The 21,340-nt window shown below is 40.6% G+C and overlaps 1 protein-coding gene across 1 annotated transcript in view; it reads right to left on the bottom strand.

Annotated features, from left to right (window-relative positions):
* The window catches only part of rftn1b (raftlin, lipid raft linker 1b), a 129,066-nt gene that overhangs the window by 65,443 nt on the left and 42,283 nt on the right, over positions 1–21,340 (bottom strand). Inside the window, exon 3 of the mRNA XM_085292604.1 lies at positions 3,020–3,197. Coding sequence (XP_085148730.1) covers positions 3,020–3,197 — 178 coding nt within the window. The remainder of the gene's footprint in view (positions 1–3,019; positions 3,198–21,340) is intronic.

Genomic DNA, 21,340 nt, shown 5'->3' with positions numbered 1-21,340 from the left:
AAAGTTTCATTTCATGTTGTTTTATTGAAACTTTGTCACCTTCCTGGTTGCATGCCTGTTTCTGTTTTCAAATATTTATTTCTTTGAACATCAGTATTCCTGTCAGAGTAAGCCTCCCTTTAGTTTTATAGTTTTTCTTATATGATCACTCTGTGGTTGTGGAGCAACTGTTGGGGCACAGCAGCTCTTATTATTACACTCCTTATTCTTGGTTGCTTGTAATATTGGGTATTGGTTTTCTGCAGTTATTGCATTGTCGCTGTGGGTGAAAGAGTTGCTAAATGACTGAAATGTCACTGTAGATTAGTGATTGTGGTGTTGCATTTTTGCTCAGCAAGTAAAGATCTGCAGGAACAGTTTGTCAGTCTTTAGGAATGTGGTTTAAAGGAACAGCTCACTCCAAATTTAGCTAATTTTTTTCTCTGAACTTTGGTGCTTTTTATATATTTACATTGTTTCGTGTGACACAGGAATTAAAAACAATGTGACAACTAGATTATATCTCAAATGCCTCCAACTGTCTTTTCTGCTCCATCTGTGTGAGACCCAGGTCTGCATGACAACTGTGACTCACAAGCAGCCACAGGAGACACAATGGAGCTCTTTAGTGGCACCATCATGCAGGGATGAGCTGAAGTATTTATGAGGGATTTAGAGTGTAACTGCTTTAAAACAAACAGGAAATAATAAATGATCTGAACATGATAGCTTTTTTAGCAACTACTTCTTCAGTTTCTCAGATTGATTTGCACAGTGGTTAGCATTGTTGCCTCACAGGAAGAAGGTCCTGTGTTTGAATCCACCATCTGGAATCCACCAATTTCTGTGTTATTCACAGTAAGGTGTAAACATGGCAAACATGGTTATTTTGTTGGCTGCAATCTATTTTTGTGTGTTACGCAACACATTGTCAATAAAACCTGCACTGTTAGGAATAAAAACTGGTAATACTGTAGTTTAAAGTCCACACTTTCAACACGAGGTAAAATGGAGACAAGGCTCAGATCATATTAAATTGGTTTCTTGATGATGGGTTGACTGTACTCACTTGACCTCCACAGTCACCAGATGTCAATGCAGTAGGACCTTTGAGGTGTGATGGACCAGTAGATTTGCATCCTGGAAGTGCAGCCAGGGTGTAATTTCCAGGGGGGTTATGACTGCGATCTTGACCCCTCCCCCCCTCAATGTTCAGCACAAAGTTACGCTGATGGATGCAGCCAACAGATATACAGCAGCCGTGTGTTGCTATCATGTGAATTTGGACCAAAATGTCAGAGGAATCCTTCCAGCACCTTATTGAATCTATGCCACAAAGAAATAAGGTAGGCCTGAAGGCAAAAGGGGGTCCAACCCAGTACTTGCAAGATGTGCGCAGCTCTATTGCATTCCTGGGAAAGGCAGAGACTTCTACAACCTGGATAACTCATATCCAAATAATCAAGATAAATAGTACTGCAGGACGTAAAGTGCATAATTTGATTTTGGATGTAATGTTCCTTTAAGCTGTGAGGAATTTGATTTTTCTGAATTTGATGCAGCTCAGGTAGATCAGAGAGTCATCTTTATCCCGAGTGTCACGCACATACATTAATATCAAGACACTTTAGTAGAGACGCAAATGTAAAGACAGCAAGTCAATGGGGCTCAACAAACAATCCAAAAAACAGGCGAAAGGATCAAGTGCTGTCTGTCAACCCGTACACACTCACACACGTTCATGCCCTGCAGCCAGTGGACAGTTTTTGGTAAACAGGCCTGAATTCTTAGCTGGGCTTCAGAGCCAGACACAGCAGCCACTGGGGCTTCAACCTGTCTGCATGTCACTGCTGCCAGAAAAAGGAAAAAAACATTCTCTTCATAGATTTTGTCTTTTGGATTGTCATGTTTTTATTTTAACTGACTTCACAGTTTGTGGTCCTGAATAAACTGATCACATTTCATGACCCTTGGGGCCATCAAATCCAGTCAAAACTCTGTGTTCTTCTATTTACAGGACAAGCGATATTAAGAAGAAATCGGACCGGTCCGAAAGTAACCATCACCCCGTGCTGTCATTCACTGCTCCTTTATGTCCTTCAACCACCATTGGACCAGCTCCCTGGCGTCCTGCCTCAACTGAAATGTGCGCCCACACCCACAGTTATCAGGAAAAAAAAGGCGGGGCTCAGGCACGGGGCTGGAGGGCAGATGTAGGGGGCAGTGGTGACTTTGGGCCATGCAGCCAGTTTTGGCTTGAGTGCTGAAAAATCCCATGTGACAGCTTGCAGAGCCGCAAACAGATGTTGTGATGCTGTGCTGTCAATATAGCAACACTGGAAGGTTGTACAATGAATATGAGCCTCCACAGTGTGTTTTCAGATTACAATGATGAAAATCTTTTTACTATTATGCATTCCAAAAAAAGAAGTAATTTCTGAACTATAACACAATAGCCGTAAACATAACCATTATGTAGACCCCGATGTCTGCCACCAACAAGCCAAGCTACCATTTTTGCAGAAGATGAATCAAAACCTGATTCCCACTAAGTGTTTTTCTGCATAATGACACCAATTAAGGTACATTAGTAATCTTAACAGGCTTTCTTAAGTGACTATAATGGCTTCATCATTTTGTGCAAACAAAGGTCTTATTCCCACAAGTGTGGCTAAGATGTCTAAGGCCCATGAAAGATGATTGCCTCGGGGCCAGACCCCAGTCTTTGTTTGGTAAAATACTTTTAATAAGAGCCCTCAGTTTAATGGTAGGCCGATTCTTGTCCAAAAAACGCCCCCCAAAACCTTTTTTTCAGTATTTTGCTTTACTTCAGAAAACTTTAAAGTAGTAAACATTAAAATATTGAAATATGTTTACTTTTTTACATCCTCTTTCAAATATCTGTATTTGCAAAAGTGTGCCATCTTTTCGGGACATGAAGAAAACTGTATGTTGGTTGAGTAGGAATTAATATTTGAACTCTCTCCTATGTAACAATAGTCTTAGCTCAGCCAGTTACACATTTAAATGACTCTCTTACCCGTCATTTAATCGGACCAGTATGGCCCTGTAGAGCTGGTACTGTGGGCTGTTAGACTCTGGACCACAGGGATGGATGAATGGATGAACAGCAGCCAGAATGAAACCCTGCTGGTAAAGCTCCTGCAGCTGACCTGGCAGCTCTCGCACTGATGAGAGGCGCAGAGTGGAGGTCCCACCTGAGAAAAGAAGTGGGGAAGAAGTGTGTTAGAGAAAGATGTTTGCATGTGGAACAGGTTTAATGTGAGAGCTTACAGCTTAGTGATAGCTGCAGAAAAGTTCTCATGAAGGTTAAGTGTCATTTGTTTGTCAAACAAAGCAATCAGGAGTATTTGTGTTCATTTAAGTTTTCTGTGTTTTCCTGTCAGCCACCACTGCCTATGTTCATAATTCAGCCATTCTTCTGTTTACTCTGAACAAATTACAGACTCTCCAAAGCAATCACTGCTGTTGCAAGAGTGGGTTTTTCTCCTGGCAAAAACGACAAAGATGAACTAAATTTCCTCTAGTATGAAGTAAATTAAATTTACTTATTTGTTCACAAATCCTTTTAGTGCACATTTTCACACAGGAATTTACACAGAATGCAATTTGAAATTACACAAAATCAGATTTCCCTCATCGACTGATCGTAACACAAGGTATATGTACATTTTTGAGGCAATGATTAATTTTAAGCCATTAACAGAAAGACTTGCAATAGCAACTTTTTGACACTGACTGTCACAGTGACAGATGCTTTCCTTTCCCCCCATTTAGTCTCTTGGCCTTTTTCAACCTTTCCATATTTGGCTCTTCTCTACCTTTCTACTCAATGTCCTCAGACTTTCCTCCATTATGAATCACCTGCTCTTGCTCTTTCTTTCGTCACACTCACCCATCGCTGACTCACTGTTGCACACCTGTTTATTTTTCTGGATCCCGGCATACAAAGTATAGCAGCATGTTTTAACCTCACCCATTCTGCCTGTGCATTCATTTAGGTCCATTTTCTTCATCAACTATGACATGCACACTTGTAACACTTATTCTAGCCTTCATGCAGCTCAGTGTGTAGAGAACAAAGAAATGTCTAAGGTCACAAGGGCGTTTACCCCTTAACGCCTGGGCTATCATATTTAATCCATACAGTTTTTTGAGGTTTTGGGACTTCTACTTCCTCTAATTTTTTCTCTTGAAAAATCTAAATAAATTTCACAATACACTTTTGAACAATTAAAAAATCTGTAACAAACTGAAAGTCAAACATAGTAATTAAAATGTAATTAATTTCTTAAAGAAATTTGTCAGACGCTGCAATAAACTTTCCATTTTTTGCATTTTTATGGCAATTATTTTACAGTTGAGGCTTTAAGGGGTTAAAAAATATACTAATGGAGGTACTGAGAAATATTTCTCACTGCAGTTCTTGGAGTTTGAACCATTTCTGTCACACAACCTAATGACAGAAATTACCATCCTTTGTCACGGCTGTTAGCTCCTTTTGATTCACCCTTTTTTCTCTCACTTGAGCTCTTCGTCACTGTACAAAGTTTCTAGTCCAGATAGACCTGCCTACAATTACAAATCTATTGACAATTATACCAGAAAGCATAACAGATATTGTCTTCAGATACTGATTTAAGAGTCATTTCCATTTTCTTGGCAGTTAGCTTTTTGCTCCAGCTCCACAATCTGTGAGTTAAACAAAATCCAGTCAGAGCTGATTGCTATGGCTCTGTATCACAGCAGCCCTCTATGTTCTGACACTCGGAGTTGCTCTCAGCTCAACTTAACTGTCCAAGAAGAGAGGATGGAGCCCCGACATTAATGAGCAGCAATCACTGAGCTTCTAAAAAAAGAAAGTTAAGGCCAGTGCTGCTGCTAAAAGCTCCTTCTCAGCATTATTTTTCTTCCAGCAAGGACCCCAGACATACACTCGAGGGACAAAAACCTGCAGCAGACAGCAGCTGTCAATGGTTTCACTCAGGGAGCAACCAGCTGTAATACAACAAGCCACACACAGCTTCTGTCAGACAACATTGCCAATTTGGATGTATGGTAATGAGTGTGGGAAGAGAGAGTGGTTTAGTTCAGGAATGAAAGTAATTGCATTAGAAAATAGAGCTTAATATCTGGATGAAGAAGAGGAATGATGGAGAGTCACAGCAGCAGTGACCACATAACAAGAAAGTCATAAAGACGTAAAGATGGGGCCTGGGCCTGGATGGATGATGGCTCGGATCACAGCAGTACGCTGTATGGGGCAACATTTACTGCAGGCTAAACAGCTGGGGTGAGTGGGAGCGAGCCAAGATAAAGAGCTGGGTGCAGAACGAGAGACCGCGGAGGGAAGAGACGAAAAAAGGAGGATGAGGAGGTCTGGTTGTCTTTACAAGCTGTCACAAGACATGGGAAATGTCACTTTGGCTAATTAGAGTCAATGAAACTACACAGAACGAAAGGTTCAGATCCATGGGAAAAGTCAGTCTGCTAAAGTTCAATGGGAGGTCAGAGCGAGGGCGAGTGTGGGTTCACCTGACTGACGATGCCAGCAGTGCTGTTTTTTTGTGTTTGGTCTCAGGTAGAGTCAGCAATGCTAACAAGCCTTTCAAATGATCCCAGTACAGTTCATGAAAAGAATGAATCATCTTTAGAGAGGTAATCAGCGTGCTTTTTTGCTTAACTTATCAAGTAAAGTTTGATTGCACAGTGTAGTGGCTATGAAATAATGGCATAATCAGCATTTAGACTGGCTCCCTGCAAACCTTGCTTTCATTATGCGGTTCTGTCTGCCACCGTGTGCGAAATCTCTCAGGAAAATTAAGGCTTGACTGCACTACCAAAACAGGAAAAGGATAGCGCTTTTGTTTTCCCCAGTAGCTATAGGTAACTTGCCCATGTAGCTGAAGTGGCAGATGGTAGAGTAACTGTGGAAACTTTAACAACAAGAAGAGTTATCAGAGGAGGCAAAGAAGGTGTAGAGAAGAGTGATAAATCAGGGTTCAAAAGCCATATGGAGTTAGCATTATTACTACTAAATCAGCAAATGATTAAACTTGCCTATTCATTAGCCTTTTGCTAACACTTTGTTTTTAATTTTATTATTATTTTTTGTCATTTTAAAGTTATCTGGTCCATGCTACAGGAACGCTGGGGGCGAGACTGGCTGTCACTTTCACTGAAAACATCAGAAAACCCCAAACTATACAATGCACATTCTATTTTTTTGTAATCATGCGGCTCTGAGCTTTTTAAGACATCACTAGACAAACGTGCATGTGAGAACATGCCCATCACAGTTGAGTCTGACATAGCCAGTCTTTAATCTGCCAGCTCCCTACTTGCAGTGTGACCGTCACGTCCTGCCTCCAGCACGCTCTAAACTACACAGAGAATATCCTCTGAGTGAACGACTTCCTGCTCCGTGCTGCATGAAAGACTCGACAACAATTGAAAATATCCTGACCTGATTATCTCGTTGTTGTCCAAAGTTCATGTGTAGAAACTGCTCTGATGTTCCTGAACATCAAAGGAGCAAAGGCTAAAAATATCCACAAACACTAATAGTCTATTCAATACTCCAGCCTCTCTCTGTGTATTGAATTCCTTGTGCTCAAGATGCAGGGATTTTTTTTCTTATATATTCTCACAGTTCAACACAAGGACACAAGGAGCCAGATTAGGGTCAGTCAGTCAGTCACCGCGCATTTAAACTCGTGACACTCACATTGTCATACACAGTCAGTGTTGTTATTGTGTGAATGCTTGTGAAGCAGTGAATTATGACATACCTCCTGCATGTGTGTGAATAAAAAATATATTTTGTTATCACAATAACAAAAGCAATTAGAGCTGGTGCTGCTGGATGACATCACCCCTTCAAACGTTTAATGTGATTTCTATATTTTTTTGTACTTTTGGATATTAAAAAACAAAAAAACATTTTCAATACCAACACAATGCAATGCCTGCTTATTCAGCATTTATTTCACCAACCCAAAACACTTTTATAACACCAGCACTGTGGTACATATATGCAATATTTCAGGATGTGCTTTTTGTGAGCTTACAGTATGAAATCCTTATGCAATCTTATTTGTGTAGCTATAATCTAATTATATGCTCAAATGTATTGTGGGATGATTGTATTTTCTTAATAATTTTATAATGTAATCCCAATTACATGCGATCCATTGCTGCCCTCTCTTTGCACTTTGCAGACAAAGTCATCTAAAGCTCACGCATGTGACACTGCATGCTATAACAACAATGATGTGTTGTGCTTTAAGCTGGCTACGCTATATCATCAGGTTTGCAACAGAGGCACAAGGGATTTGTGGAACAACCGTGCTCGTGCCAATCAGACAGCAGCTCCTGTGATGTAGATACAGAGCTGATTCAGTCCAAACCGCAACTCTTCCTTCTGGGTACAAATCCAGAGATTCATTGTGGAACGGCTAAAGTAGAAGAAGAAGATGATGATGAAGAAAAAGACGAGGAAAGGGAGAAAAAAATCACATGCTGTTCCTCGAGGGAAAAAGAATGCTTCGGCTAAAAATACTCCTCCAAATTTCTCAATCACGCTCTGTCCTACTGTGCCACAATGCAGGAGCTTTAGAAGTTAAAAGGCGTGGAGGAATTAACACAAAGAAATAGGCCGCCATTGCAAATGGGCGAAACGTATTTTCCCCTCCTCCTCTCTCGCTGCTTTCCTCCACTGCTGACTGCCTTCAGAAATGGAATTAATCCTTCTGTGATCTGTGATTTTGCTTTTTCATTCCTTCCCTTTTCATTTTGGTGCAACACGAACACCCTGTCCTTTCCCCGGAGGGATGCTACTGTGTGTGCACATGGTTCATGAGGTGCTAGATATGTGGAAAATGAAACCAACTTTGCTTGCTCTCTGATCCCCTTATTTGAGAAGAGTAAATAAGGAATGGTTTCAATTAGGCAGTGTGAACACTGCCACTGGCAACTTCTTAAGTTGGCCTTAATCACTGTGTGAGCTGCTAATAATCTCAACCAGAGGCCTTTAAATACAGAGACTCTACATTTATTTATCAGACCAAATTTTATTTATCATGCTGTCCCCAAAGCAATATGATGCCCAGTGCTGAGTTTCTCTGAATCTCTTGCTGTTGTAAGGATGTTTACTCTGCCCTAAAATCATGTTAGCCAAGGAGAATCGCTTTGTTTGCGTAGATGAGAGTAAATTAGCCACCTTATAACTCCTCTATGCAAGTGTCGGTGTTGTTTTTGTACTGCAAATATTCCGGCCTTTTTGAAGGAGTCTGTGGTCGATCAGACAACGAATCTGGTAAACCTTACATGCAAACTGGCAGCCAATTACTTCACTCCATCTTTTTGTTTACCCTGGAAGAAAATTCTTGCACATATCAACAGAGAAGAGCCCTAAACTAACAGGAACAAATCGCTTTGTGACAAATAATGAGAAAAAAAAGAGCTTCTGGCTGACAACCAACAAATTGGTTTTCTGGAAAATTGTGTAAGCACAAAGCTGTCAGATAGAGACTGCCATTAAACACAGAGAATGAGACAAAGGAAAGGCGTGAATGTATGTATGGATGTATGGATGGGGAATGATGGCTGTGTCCTCTGGATAACAGGAAGATGCAAAATCATTTACTCACCATTTGCTGTGCGTGACAGATCATGGTTAAGCATAACTTAGTGCTGCATGAGTATGACTACTTATTAATATCAGAGTTTTGCAGTGATCCTCTGAGCATTACAGGCAGATGAGGGAAAAACTGAAGCCATTTAAAATTAAAAACTGTGGAAAAGGCCCATAAAATTAATCGAGTCATGGTGTATTTCTTACTTATTAAACATTCTGACTGAAGTTAAAAGTTTACGATGTTGGAAGTTTTCCAACATATCCATGATGCAGCCTCCAGGGCTGGTACATGAAGTCCATACACAAGTGTCACAAACTGCAGTTCCTGCAGTGGCCACTTGGGGTGGCACCAAAAGTAACTCAGTCCACATAGACTCCCATGTTAAAATGTTTCACTTTACAGCCGAAATAAACATGTTTGAAGCAAAATTTTAATTCAAAAAGGTGAAGTGTTGAAATTTTTTTTTTTCTATTTCGTATTTATTTATGTTATTTATTCCACTGGACTGGTGCTTTTTTGGAGCATTTTGATGGAATCATCTGGCAAATATTATGACCTAATGTGAGGTGTGTGCTGAAATTTTGTTGTATTACATTTTTGTATTTTATTTATATTGTGATTACTGCTTACAAGCGTTAACGTAGCACTATATCCTCTCATCTAAATATCGTCACTTTGAGCTATATTTGAGGCTTCAATATGTAAAGTCCAGAAAACCGGTGGGTAATGTCGCCTTGATCCATATTTTATATGTAGTTGGTGGATAATTATTTTAATAACTGCTAGATTATAGCATAAACCTTTACAAAAGCTACTTAATGAAGCTTATAGAATTTCTTTTCTGCTGCTGCGTCTCAAGTTCAATGGATTTGGCCATTTACTCATTACAGTGCAAAATGATGTAAAAATGTTAAACTTTTAAACGTTAAACTGTTCACACTCTCTGTTCCCCACATCATGATGAGGACCCTTAAGTGTGAGAGTAATGCACAGGGTCTCCCTTTAGTTAAATTTTGCCTTGTCGTCTGATATACTTCATGAGGTCCCTAAATGTCTGTGATAGACAGGATGAGACTGCAGGCAAATGTGTGCTGCTGGTGTAGTTGCTGTCAAGGGACACTTCACTGCTGAAGGAACATTTCAGAGAAGTTTGCAGCAATGGGAGAAATCTGAACTGCACAGACATTATGAATGGGTATATTTTAATCACAAACAATATATTTTGCTGAACCTAATCAAATAGTTTTGTAGCCTGAAGCCAAGAAAAGAGTGAGAGAAGAAGATATGTCAAAAGCCAAAGTTAATTGAACATGTAAAAATAGCTCTCCCAGACAGAACTCAAACATCTGCCTTCTGGTCGGGCGGCATGTGATTATATTGCCACCATTTCGCTGACCTCTTAAAACTTATTGCATATTGCTTGTCATTTATTCTCATAGTGCACTATACATATCAAAAAAATTATTCTATAGGCATTCAAATTAAATCGAGAAAGAGGTCCTGAGCGAGCAATAGCATGTAATGAGTAAGGCGTAGGAATGGACTGAAGCCTCAGAATGACAAACTCACAGATGAAACAGAATATCAGTTATAAAGAAAATGCAATTAACACAAGTAATAAGGAAGAAACAATTGGAACTAACTGTGATAGACTGCGTGTGTGTGTGTGTGTGTGTGTGTGTGTGTGTGTGTGTGTGTGTGTGTGTGAGTGAGTTCAGCAGAGTTCATAGTGAAGATGTAAACAGTTTGAATATGCGTAAATGAGAGCGTTCAGCTGAGGAACAGAGTAAATAATAAACACCCGTTCCACTTACAGTGTTCCTGTGATGCTGACCTTCCACACTTGGCCACACATATTTAACTGACTCATCACTTGGAACTGGCAGAAGCCCCCATTTCACATGTTCCATGTCTGGAAAAGATCCAGATATGGCTTAAAAGACTTATATTTACACCAACAAATCTGATCGCATCTGTCTGTGTTTTCCTGTCCTGCCAATCCACAGACCCATAAAAGAGTTCAGCCCATGTGTTAGAGATGTGACTGAAGCTGTTTGCCAGTCACACAAAAAATGACAGCCTGGATGACGAACGGGAAAGGGCTCCGAAGGAGATCTAAGCAACACGAACCGTGATGTTCAGCGTTTGCCAAGATCATCACAGCATGCAACACCTCACGGACGGGGATGCAGGAATGCTGGAGCCGCTCTCTGTCGCATCTTTTAAAAGTTAATACATATGCAAATTTCAATTTGATTATTTAAATGCTATTATCACAGTGTCAATAACCTGGAAGTAGCAACCTCTGCATCCCACTTACTGAGATGCATTCAATTACCTTTTAAGTATGCATCATACACCTCCTTAGCATCTACTTAAGGTAGTTTGGGCGATTGGATGGTAATGCCTTCCAATTTTTCTCAGCAACATTCATTGTGCATTCAGACTAAATATTTGCTCATATCAGTGCAAGAGGCTACGACAAGAAAAGATTAATGTGTCCTTTCCCTGAATATGACCCAGATGACCTACTGGGACTGGTGTTTTATAGCATTTTTCTAGTGTTGCTCGCCCTTCAAAATGCTGGCATCAGTGGCAATTTGGGTTTCAATATCATCACCCCTTTGACATGCTGACTGGAAGAGCTGGTGGAATCAAAACACCAACCTTCTGATTTACTAGATGACCTGCTCGACATCATCAACCACAGTTGTTTATGTGCTGGTGTTATCACCCTGAGATTGGATCAAATATAGTGGTGCCTTAAAAGTGAACTTTCCAACATGTATTTAACATTGTAAAACCATCATATTTTCCTAATCAGCTCCTTTCAGTGTCCAACCTTAACCAAACAGAGAGTGAAAAAATTGCCATCCAATAAACATTAAAAATAGTTCAACATATGAGTCAAACCCCAGTGTTTGTGCCATAACTACCTCACCTCACCTACCACCTCAGGCAGACCTTTTACTATTGCGGTGGAAACACTCCTATGTAATTTTAGAAAAGCCCATGATAAGCACAAATAGCCAATATAATGATGTGGTTGGACGGCTTGTTGGAAAATGCAATCCAGGATTAGAGACAGAGGCATGCGTCTGAAAGCATGTGGCATAGCAAGACAGGTTTTTACAACTCTGGACACACAGACAGATTTATTTATTTATTTATCCATTTTTACCTTTTGTAGTAATAGTTTTGACTCCAACAACAAAACACAGTATTCACATTACAAACCACCTAAAGGCAACCTCACACATATTTGATTGTCCCAGAAAGCAATGTTACCGTCTGTGTAAGATATACAAAGTCATGCCATTACATAGCAGACTTTATGTAGTGAATATGCATCTTCTTAAACACATATCTAAACATTTACAGCTTTCAATTAGATTAGTAACCTAAAAAGAAATCTACTTTCTACTCATTGTGATTACAACACAATGACTGTAGAAAACACAGTCATTGTTACAACCCAATATGATCATAGACTGTGTGTAAAGTGTATTTGTAGTGCGACATCCCTCATTTGTTTTTGGACTACATGTTTTGAAACTTTATCGTTAGCATCGCGTTCAATATGTGCAATTATTTTTGGACCCATAAATGACCATTTTTAGACGAGACAACAGAGTGCTAACATTTCAGCTGATGCTAATGAGCAGTTAGCAGGTTGCTTAAACGGCATAGGTGAAACTTACAGATCTGTACATTTGCTAATTAGTGCTAAGTAGTCCCAGAGAGTTGATTCCGTTCATTTTGATGTATTATTTTCAGGAACGTGCATGTTTTGAGCATGCATCAAGATATAGTGCTAACTAGCACATTATGGAAGTAAAATATGGGACTTTCACTGACCAAAACTAGAGCACATACTTTTTGGACAGTCTAGACGTCACAGGAAGCCATGAAGTCATGTTGTACTATCAAATAACTCTGTCAGAAATCCACCAAAAGGTACCAACAGCACAAATGGCCCAATTTGATGACGCAGACTTAGCAGAGATCAGATTTAGCAAGCAGCTATCAGCTACAGCAGCCTGTCAGCATTTCCAATGTGTGTGTGTATGTGTTAGTCCCCATAGGGAAATTACTCCTCTGTATTTAACCCATTCACCCAGTGAAGCAGTGGGCAGCCACCAGTGCAGCGCTCGGGGAGCAGCGTGTAGGCACGATACCTTGCTCAGAGGTACCTCAGAGTAGCCGTTCGGTAGATTCAAGCCCCCGACCTTCCGATCACAACCACTTTATCTTCTGAGCTACCTCTGCCCCCACTTCCGTCAGTTAAAGCAGCCGCATTCCTAATTCTAGGCTTTAACAATATCCAAACGGATGAATTTTAGGGGGGAAAAAAATCAGAAGAAAATGATTCATCCCCATATAGCTCTCATGAAGGAAAAATTAGCTATGGGGACTAAACTCAGATTTGGTACCAACATTGTAAACATGCTATTTTAAAAGATGAAGTCATTTTAACCAATTACGGGAATTGACTCACAATGTTGCCCACTGAAGTTTTTGGCAGTTTTGCACAAACCAAATTAAACAGGTCGCTTCAGTTCAATACTATCTTTGAGAAATATGATTGCCTCTGAAACGCTTTGGTTTGAACACTTTTCAGCTCCTTGCTTACCATCTTGTAAACCTTGCATTTCACGCTTGCTGCTATCCTCCTTAAACAAGTCACCGCCGACACTCATCTCCACCAACTCCACCCTGCATATACTCAGCTCTCCACCTCTCCTGTGCACCGTCTGTTGTTTCGGATGGTTGACTGCATATTTAAACTCTGTTGTGTTCTGTTCATGGTTTATCCAGGATGCATGTAGGTAAGGCTTTGTTTGCTTGTGCAGAATTAGAAACACTTTCCTCTACCTCCAAGATTTTGTCAGTATGCTCTTGAGCAGGGCACTAAATCCTAGACTGGATAAATGTTTCTTCTGTATTGAGTCCCGAGCACAGCACAACACATGTATCCTTAATCTACTTTCCATACATAAATGTGACTTCCTGGGAATAATAAAAGTTAAAAAATGAAAAAATTAATCTGTCAACTTTGAATTGAATCCCTGCCTCTGACACTGGCTCACTTCCCCTTATAAACCCATCTGCCATGTAAGCACCTCTGAGCTTGAGCCTGCCGCATTTCCATCACTCACCACATTTAAAAATAAATGAGTAAATATGAAATTAATAAGCTGAAAGATTGGAGTGCCGAGGCTGTGCGCTCACACACGTCACGCACCGCCTCTGGGAGAAATGGTTCAACCACATTTGCATGGGGGAGAAAATAACCCAGCATATATTATCCACCCACTGCAACTGATTTTTGATCCTGCTGCTCCTATCTGTCACATCTCTCATTCGGTGATATTGACTCATATCATCATGATTAGAGAATTGTTTGTTTCTGCTAATACTAACAGCTCAATTAGTGGCTGATGTGTTCATACTGGTGGATAGAATTGCAGAGGACAGAGTGTCTTTATTTTCTTTCCAATGAAAAGAAGTCATTGAAAATGCCGCTGTGCCACTGGGGACGGGGGGAATATATTCCTGGTACGACATCAGCGTTGCTTAGTACCCGTTAACACAGACAGGGTGGCACCTGGTGATTCTCAGTGTTGTTTCATGTAATGTACCTGTAATGAATATTTTCATAGCAACAATGAAGTTGACTGTTTGGGTTTTTCAGCCCAGAAATTTAAAATTGGTTTTAGCTTCATTTTTATCGCAGCTGCAATTAAAATATTGGGATCTACTTTCTCAGACCTAAAGACAAAGACCGATAAAATTTGTCCAAAATGGCATCAATAATAAGGCATCTCGGGGGGTTACTGGTCACCCAGCTTTACACCCCTGTCCTACATTCTTCTTCGGTCATGGATCACAGTCCTTCAGTGCATCAGTTACTACTGTCTACTCTAAAGTTGAATTTGCATTAGATTAGTCTTTTATAATAACTACAGAGTGATAACTGTGAACTTAGTCTTGCACAAGTAAAAATCACACCACAAACAACGTACTATATTTTGCCAACTGGGACTTTTGGAAGTTTGTGTGTCCTCTACACATGTTTCTGCCTCTTTCCTGAATGAGAGTTAAGGAGTCTGCATTAGCAAGTCTAAATGAAAGTTAGGACAACATTTCCAGCACAAATTAATGAAGGACTCTTGTTATATCATTCGTTGAAAAAGCAAGGCCTAATTAGAGGCGTAAACTCTCAGCGGGTGATTAGATGGATAATAAAACGTGAATAATATTAAAAATTAGTTTGCTTGTTTTTTCCAAAGTAAAGTCCTTTGTTATGTTGTCCTCTTTGGGACACCTGGAGTACTGCAGTAATGTTGCCTCACAGCAACAAGGTCCTGGGCTTGAATCCAGCATCTGGCCAGGACCTTTCTGTGTGTAGTTTGCATGTTCTCCTGTGTGTGGGGGGGTTTTCTCTGGGTACTCTGACTTCCTCCCACAGTCCACTGAAATGCATTTAATGGCTTAGGTTAGTTGGTGAGTCTAAATTGCCCATAGGTGTGGATATGAATGTGAATGATCATCTGTTGCTCTGTTAGCCCTGCAACAGCAGACTGCCGACCTGTCCAGGGTACACCCTGCCTCTCACCCTGTGGAAGCTGAGACAGCCCCGCCCCCCGGCCAAAAAAACCCCAAAACGTATATATATTGCTGATTTAAAACTTTGTCCTTTTAAAAGCATAACTAATAGTTTTTCAATCAAGAAAACAATCTCACATATGACTGACATTTAACAAATTGTTTTCTGAATTGTTTTCTGAACTCAAACTGCAAAATAAAAATCTCCAGAAATCCTTGTTTTTGGCTACTCAGCTATAACTCAAGAGGTGACTGTGTGGCTCTTTTTATCTATGCATATATGGCTTTGTGTACATTCGACAACACAGCAGGGAGACACTTTGTTTTTAGGAGCGTTATTTAGTTATTTTCTGTTCCAAAGAAACCACCATGTAGTGCTGCAACATGTGTTTCCCAAGCAGAATTATAAGCTCTTACAAGTCTGTGCTCTCTCATAAAGTCTTAATAAAAGCTAAGCAACATGAATATACTGTAATTGGCCTTTTGGAACTGAAGGCACCACCCTGCTATTCTCTCTGTGAAGTAGTCATATCGTTATTCAGTGTCCAATTAAAATGGCCTTAGTCTCCTCAGGAGCGCTCCAGTCCTGTGAGGACCACCTGCAGCACCCTCTCTCAGCCTCAGCAGTCCGCCTTGAGTCATTAGCCTTCATACGAGCTCAAAATGGAAATGCCAGCAACTCCTCTGTCCGCCGCCTCTTTTATTTTTCCCTGCTCTCCCCCTGCTCTGCTTTCTCTCATCCCTCTCCCACAGGAGGGGGAAGTTTTCTCTGCTTGCGTCCTCTGTACAATTAGCCCATTTTTCTGCCTCTGCTCTCGCCAGGGAATCTACCCCACTACCATCTACTCTCCTTCGCTCTCTCTATCTCGCTTTTACCACCACTGCTCTCTGCTGCTTCCCCTCCTACAAAAAACCCCGCCATCCATTCCCTACTGCGTTAAGAAGAGCAAAATCTTTGAAGGGTCTCTTCTGCTCTTAACCTCTTTCTCTGCCTCTACAATTGAGAGTCTATATTCTGTATTTTCCTCTCATTTCTTGTCCTTAATGTCCAGATAGTGGTTCAAGGCAGGAGAGGGTACCAGCAGTGTGATAGTGAAATGAAAAAAACAGCGAGCGATAAGACCTCAACTTGGCTAGCATGGCCAAAACCAATATTTGCTGTTCATTGTAAGTCACAAGTTGTGCACAGTCCAAAAAGCCTATGGAATTAAAGCATTCTCAAGGAGAATATAAAATACGAAATCCCACTGCGGACAGGCCTGTGTGGCATAATTATCAAACTTAAATCTCTAGCGCAGAACTTCTATGGCCCCTTATAAGCCTGAAACGAGGAACAGCTCCAATAACAATAATCCCTGTTTGTCATTGTACTGGATCAATTTCTTTTGTTCAGACAATAATCATCTACTGAATGCTAAAATCATTTTATTTAGCCTCCTCTTTTTCTTTCCAGCCTTTACTTCATTGCTTGCACTGTGTCTGTTACTGTGGTTGAGCCACTTTTGAGTGTTAATAAACCAGTAATTGGTATGCCCATCCCATAAGGTTGACCAGCTGCCCCATTTTATGTGAGACTGTGCAGAAATTTGAATTTTTGTAGCCTATTAACAGCATAACCTCCAACTCCACTTTTAGGATTAGACATTTTTGCTAAAACTCATATTTATGGCTGGATAAGGTGACTCTGAAACATCTGAAGCCTTTCAAACCAGACTTCTAGGTAACCTCTGATGCATGTCTCCTTCACTCCTGTCTTTTCATTCCTTTGGCGTTTTCAGTCAGGGCACATGTCTGCTCCTCGCTAATGCTGGATCTGCTGGAGGTCTCTTCCTGTTAAAATGGATTTCTTCCTCCCTGCTGTCACTGTGTTTGCTCACGGGGGATTATCCGATCATTGAGGCTCTCTCTCAAACACTGTAGAGTCTTTACCTTACGATACAAAGCTCCTTCAGATTACTGTTGTTGTTGTGAACTGGCACTATAAAAAAATTGAAGTGAATTGCAGGAAACACTTAAAGCCTTAAAGTCTAGCTCCAAACTATTTCTGTGAAGAAAGCAGCGAAGGCTGTCATTATGGGTCGACTGCAGGTTAATCTGTCACCCTTTTCTACCACCTGTGCTGCACACATTGGGAAAATTGTAAGTAACCACAAAGTCACGAGCTATGCATATTTTAGAGGAATATGATGAAACTACTACAAATAAAATAAAAACACAGTTAAAAGAAACACTAGGAAACTATTTTATCACTAGATGAGGGTGGTGGAAGGTGAGCCTGAAAACCTTTTTGAATTTTGTGACAGAGTACAAAAAGATTGTGCTAATGTTTGGTAAGCTTCTTGGATTTTCAGCTTTCAAGCTTAAATCACAGTTAACAGGTTAAGCAGTTATTGTAATAGACTTTGCAAGACCTACCTTCAGTTTCCCAACACTAAAGAGTTGGGAGAAGTCACTTAAATTAAAATATCACAGGATGTAATCATAAATCTATAATCTTTTTAGGTAGTTTTTAATATTTAAGCTCGATCACAGTTCCACACTGTGACTAGAAAGCAGAAACATTGCCTTACGTTGGTTAGTATCTGACCACCATCGCACCCACACAGGGTTTAAAATTCTGGTGTAGTAACAAAAACAAAGAAGTCGGTGGGCATAGTCAATATTTTATAAACTTCTCTGGCAAGGCAGACAGTTGGGAGTTTATTAGAGTTTACTGCTTTGTAAGATAAAAATAAAAAGGTCATCAGTCATGGATCATTAATAACCTGTATGAATCACAGAGAAATTCAGACTGTAGTTTAATTAAAAACAAAACAAAAAATCCCCACAAAGATATTTTATTGACTCTATTTTTTCAATTTCTTTTTCTGTGACTGACATAAAGCTGAGTTTAACTTGATCAAAGTACAGTGGCTCAGGGTGCACTGATAGACAGAAGGGATACTTTTGTCAGCTGTTTGAGGAGATGTGCTTTAGTAGACTTTAGTCTTTAAGCAGAGCCAATCTGACACCATTATTATGCACAGACACACAGAACGGTGCATGAAGCAGCTCCTGAGCTGCGATGCATAAAAACACTGCACAGATGTCCAGACTGATTGTGTTACGCTCATTAATGACATTAAAAAAAATTAGCTGCACTGAAAGGGACAAAGTGGCATAGACACATTTAAAATTGCATGAAAATCTGATCCTGATATTTTGTTGATACTTTATTTATTGAACATATTGATTGTCTTGAAAGCTCTCCAACTTGAAATTCAGTTGCTTTTAGGGAAAACTCAGCTCTCTCTTGAGGGGTGTGCTCTTCCCCGACTCCCCCATAATTCCAGCACTGTCTCAGACTTGTTCTTTCCAGATGTTTAGCAGATACGTTCACTGTGTGAACCATCTTTGATTTACACCAACATCTGGTAATTACCACTAAACATGATAAAGAAATTAACAAAGCCATCCATAAAAATGTAGATCTTATACATTTTCAGCTTTAAAGATCCGTGTTACATTTCATTGTGTGGCCTCCAAAGGAGAGTAAACTGTACATTATTGTGTAAACGAAAAGAGACAGAGTTAAGTTGGATTTACTGTCCATTACATCCCTGCAGGGTGTGAACACTATCGACCCCTCTGCCTTTTCACCTCTCTGTCTGTGAGGATGTAAGGAGCAGCCAGGGCTCCTGCTGTGTGGACTAATCCATGCTTCTCTCCCCATCTTATGTCTCTCTCTCTTTCTCTCGCTCTCTTTCTCGTCCAGGACGCCGTCATTAGCAGTCTCAGCTCAGAGTGCAGCTCGGTGAGGCCCTGGGGCCAAAGCTTTGTGCCTTAATTACCTACCTAATGAGTCACTGGGAAAGTCACTGGGCCTGCTGGTGCCTCGCTCTCTCCCCCTCGTTCTTTTCTCTCTCTCTCTCTCTCTCTCTCTCTCTCACACACACACACACACACACACACAAACCTACTGTATTCACTCCATTCCCCTTTGACTTACATGCTTACTCACTTATGGTGCGCACACATATAATCTCACACTTGCTCTTGCTCCTTCCACCTAATGACTGCAGTTTAACTCACTCACTCACTTTCTCGCCTTCTCACTGGTTTACATGTGGATGGTTGACAAATTAAAGGAAAAATCTGAACTTTTGACCCCTGTAGCGAGCAGACCGGGTTGGTGTGTTGTCTGCATCGTCCATGTAGTTGCTGCTCCACCTTTCTTCCACAGTCCAAAGACACGCGTGACGGCTTAATTGGTGATTCTGAATTGGCTGCTTGTGGAAGACATGTGCAGGGTGTACCATCGCTTGCGCAAAATGAGCTGGGATAGACTCCAGTCCCCTCGCCATACTAACTGGCACTTAAGTAAATGGATGGATGGGTTTGCAGGGTCAGTGCAAATCGATACAAAGTTGCTGTGAGTGATCACCTTCATTCAATGATGATGAAAAATTTCTATCCTGATGAGGGTGGTCTCTTCTACAATCACAATTTCCTCATCCATAGGCCACAAGGTGCTCAATAAATGGGATGATGAATATCTTTGTTAGATATCACTCTCCACTAACATCAATATGTCAAATGAGGGAATAACTTTCGTAAAATTAGTGTCATTCCTCCAGTAGAGTTCCAGAAACAAAGGAAAGCCCAACATAAACTGCCTTTGTATGGTGCTGAACAACTTAAAACCTGCTGGTTCTGTCACCATTCCTGCAGCAACAGCATTCCTGTTTTCAGTTACTTGTTTGGACTCTTGGACTGTGTTCTACATAACTGGCCACATCTGAAACTACTAAAAAGACCACCTGTCCTCACTTAAACACCTAAACAGTTCTTGGTAAATCTCCTTTATCCTCTTTAATTTGACAAACAACAATACGGCACATCACAGACAACATATGGCAGCGTGATGGATTCGTACAGCCCAGTTACTCTGCTGACTCTGAATAAACCTCTGTTCTCTTTGTGTTTAAATACAGAGGACTCATTGTGCTGTTTTCATGAACATCTTTCTGTTCATGCCAAAAGACATAAAACTGCAGCTCACATAACTTGGTAAACAGCAGTTCCAGGACTGCTGCAGACATACAGAAATCCACAAATGCAAGTAAATAACAGCACCTATCTCGGGTGATAAACTATATTGACTATATAACGGATGATTACAATAAAAGGTTCATTATTGTCTTAACTTTTTTACCACATAGACACAGAGCATGCTGGGTTTATTGCTAAGGCTCGATTAATTTTCTTACTAAAATGTTACGCCTGCATTTCCAGAAGCTTCCACTCTGCAAACACTGTTTTTTGGTGAAAAAGTGTTGCTGTAGTGCAGCTGGAGGCCAAAACCTGAGAAACAGTGTGGTAGGTTTAGATCGTCTGTCTGTCTGTGGTTGCAGACAGATTTATTTATTCAGTGAATCCTGCATTGAATTGGTAAAGAAGCCAAAAAAAAGAGCAGTAATAATTTGTAGAATCCCTCCTCGCAGCATTATAAACCACTGTGTTGTGTTTTGTCATCTGAAAAGTCTTCAAAGCCAGTCGCACTCTGTGGATTTGCTACCTGAGGCAACACTGCCCGGCAGCACAGTTCCTGGTTTGAATCACTACTTACGCTCGCTTGTTAATTCTTTTACCAGCTCATTCTTTCTTACCTGCTTTGTATTGCTATTAGCCCCTTAACCACTCACTTAATCACTGAGCTGCTTCTGCTCACGTGCGCAGAATCAATCAGAAGCACCTAATCAGCAGACCACATACTGAACGTCGGAGCGCAGTTATTCTAATAAAATCACATTATATTACAGAGAATTTCTAGACACCAGACGCACTCTCTGTCTGTGCTTTTGCACCTCCTGCGCTCTCCCGCCTCACACTCTCACAGTAACACAACTGATGGGATCACACCTGCATGCAGAACAGAATAATTCGCTTCCTAGATGCTGCGAGTGGACATAGATGTGCTAATAATGTGGGGCTGAACTGCTTCTAGGTGCTGAATCCCAAAGCCATGAAGCTCTTTATTAAACCAGTTCAAGCATAACGATTACACTGAAAACAAACAGGAGTTAATCATGTTTTCAGGGAGCTATTGATTT

This window comes from Mchenga conophoros, linkage group LG11, assembly GCF_057382185.1.
Source record: "Mchenga conophoros isolate Kocher_MC1m ecotype Shallow Benthic linkage group LG11, M_conophoros_male_GT1.1, whole genome shotgun sequence".
NCBI classification, from domain to species: Eukaryota; Metazoa; Chordata; class Actinopteri; order Cichliformes; family Cichlidae; genus Mchenga; species Mchenga conophoros.
The sequence above is the reverse complement of the archived record's forward strand: the minus strand, read 5'-3'. Positions and strand labels throughout refer to the sequence as shown.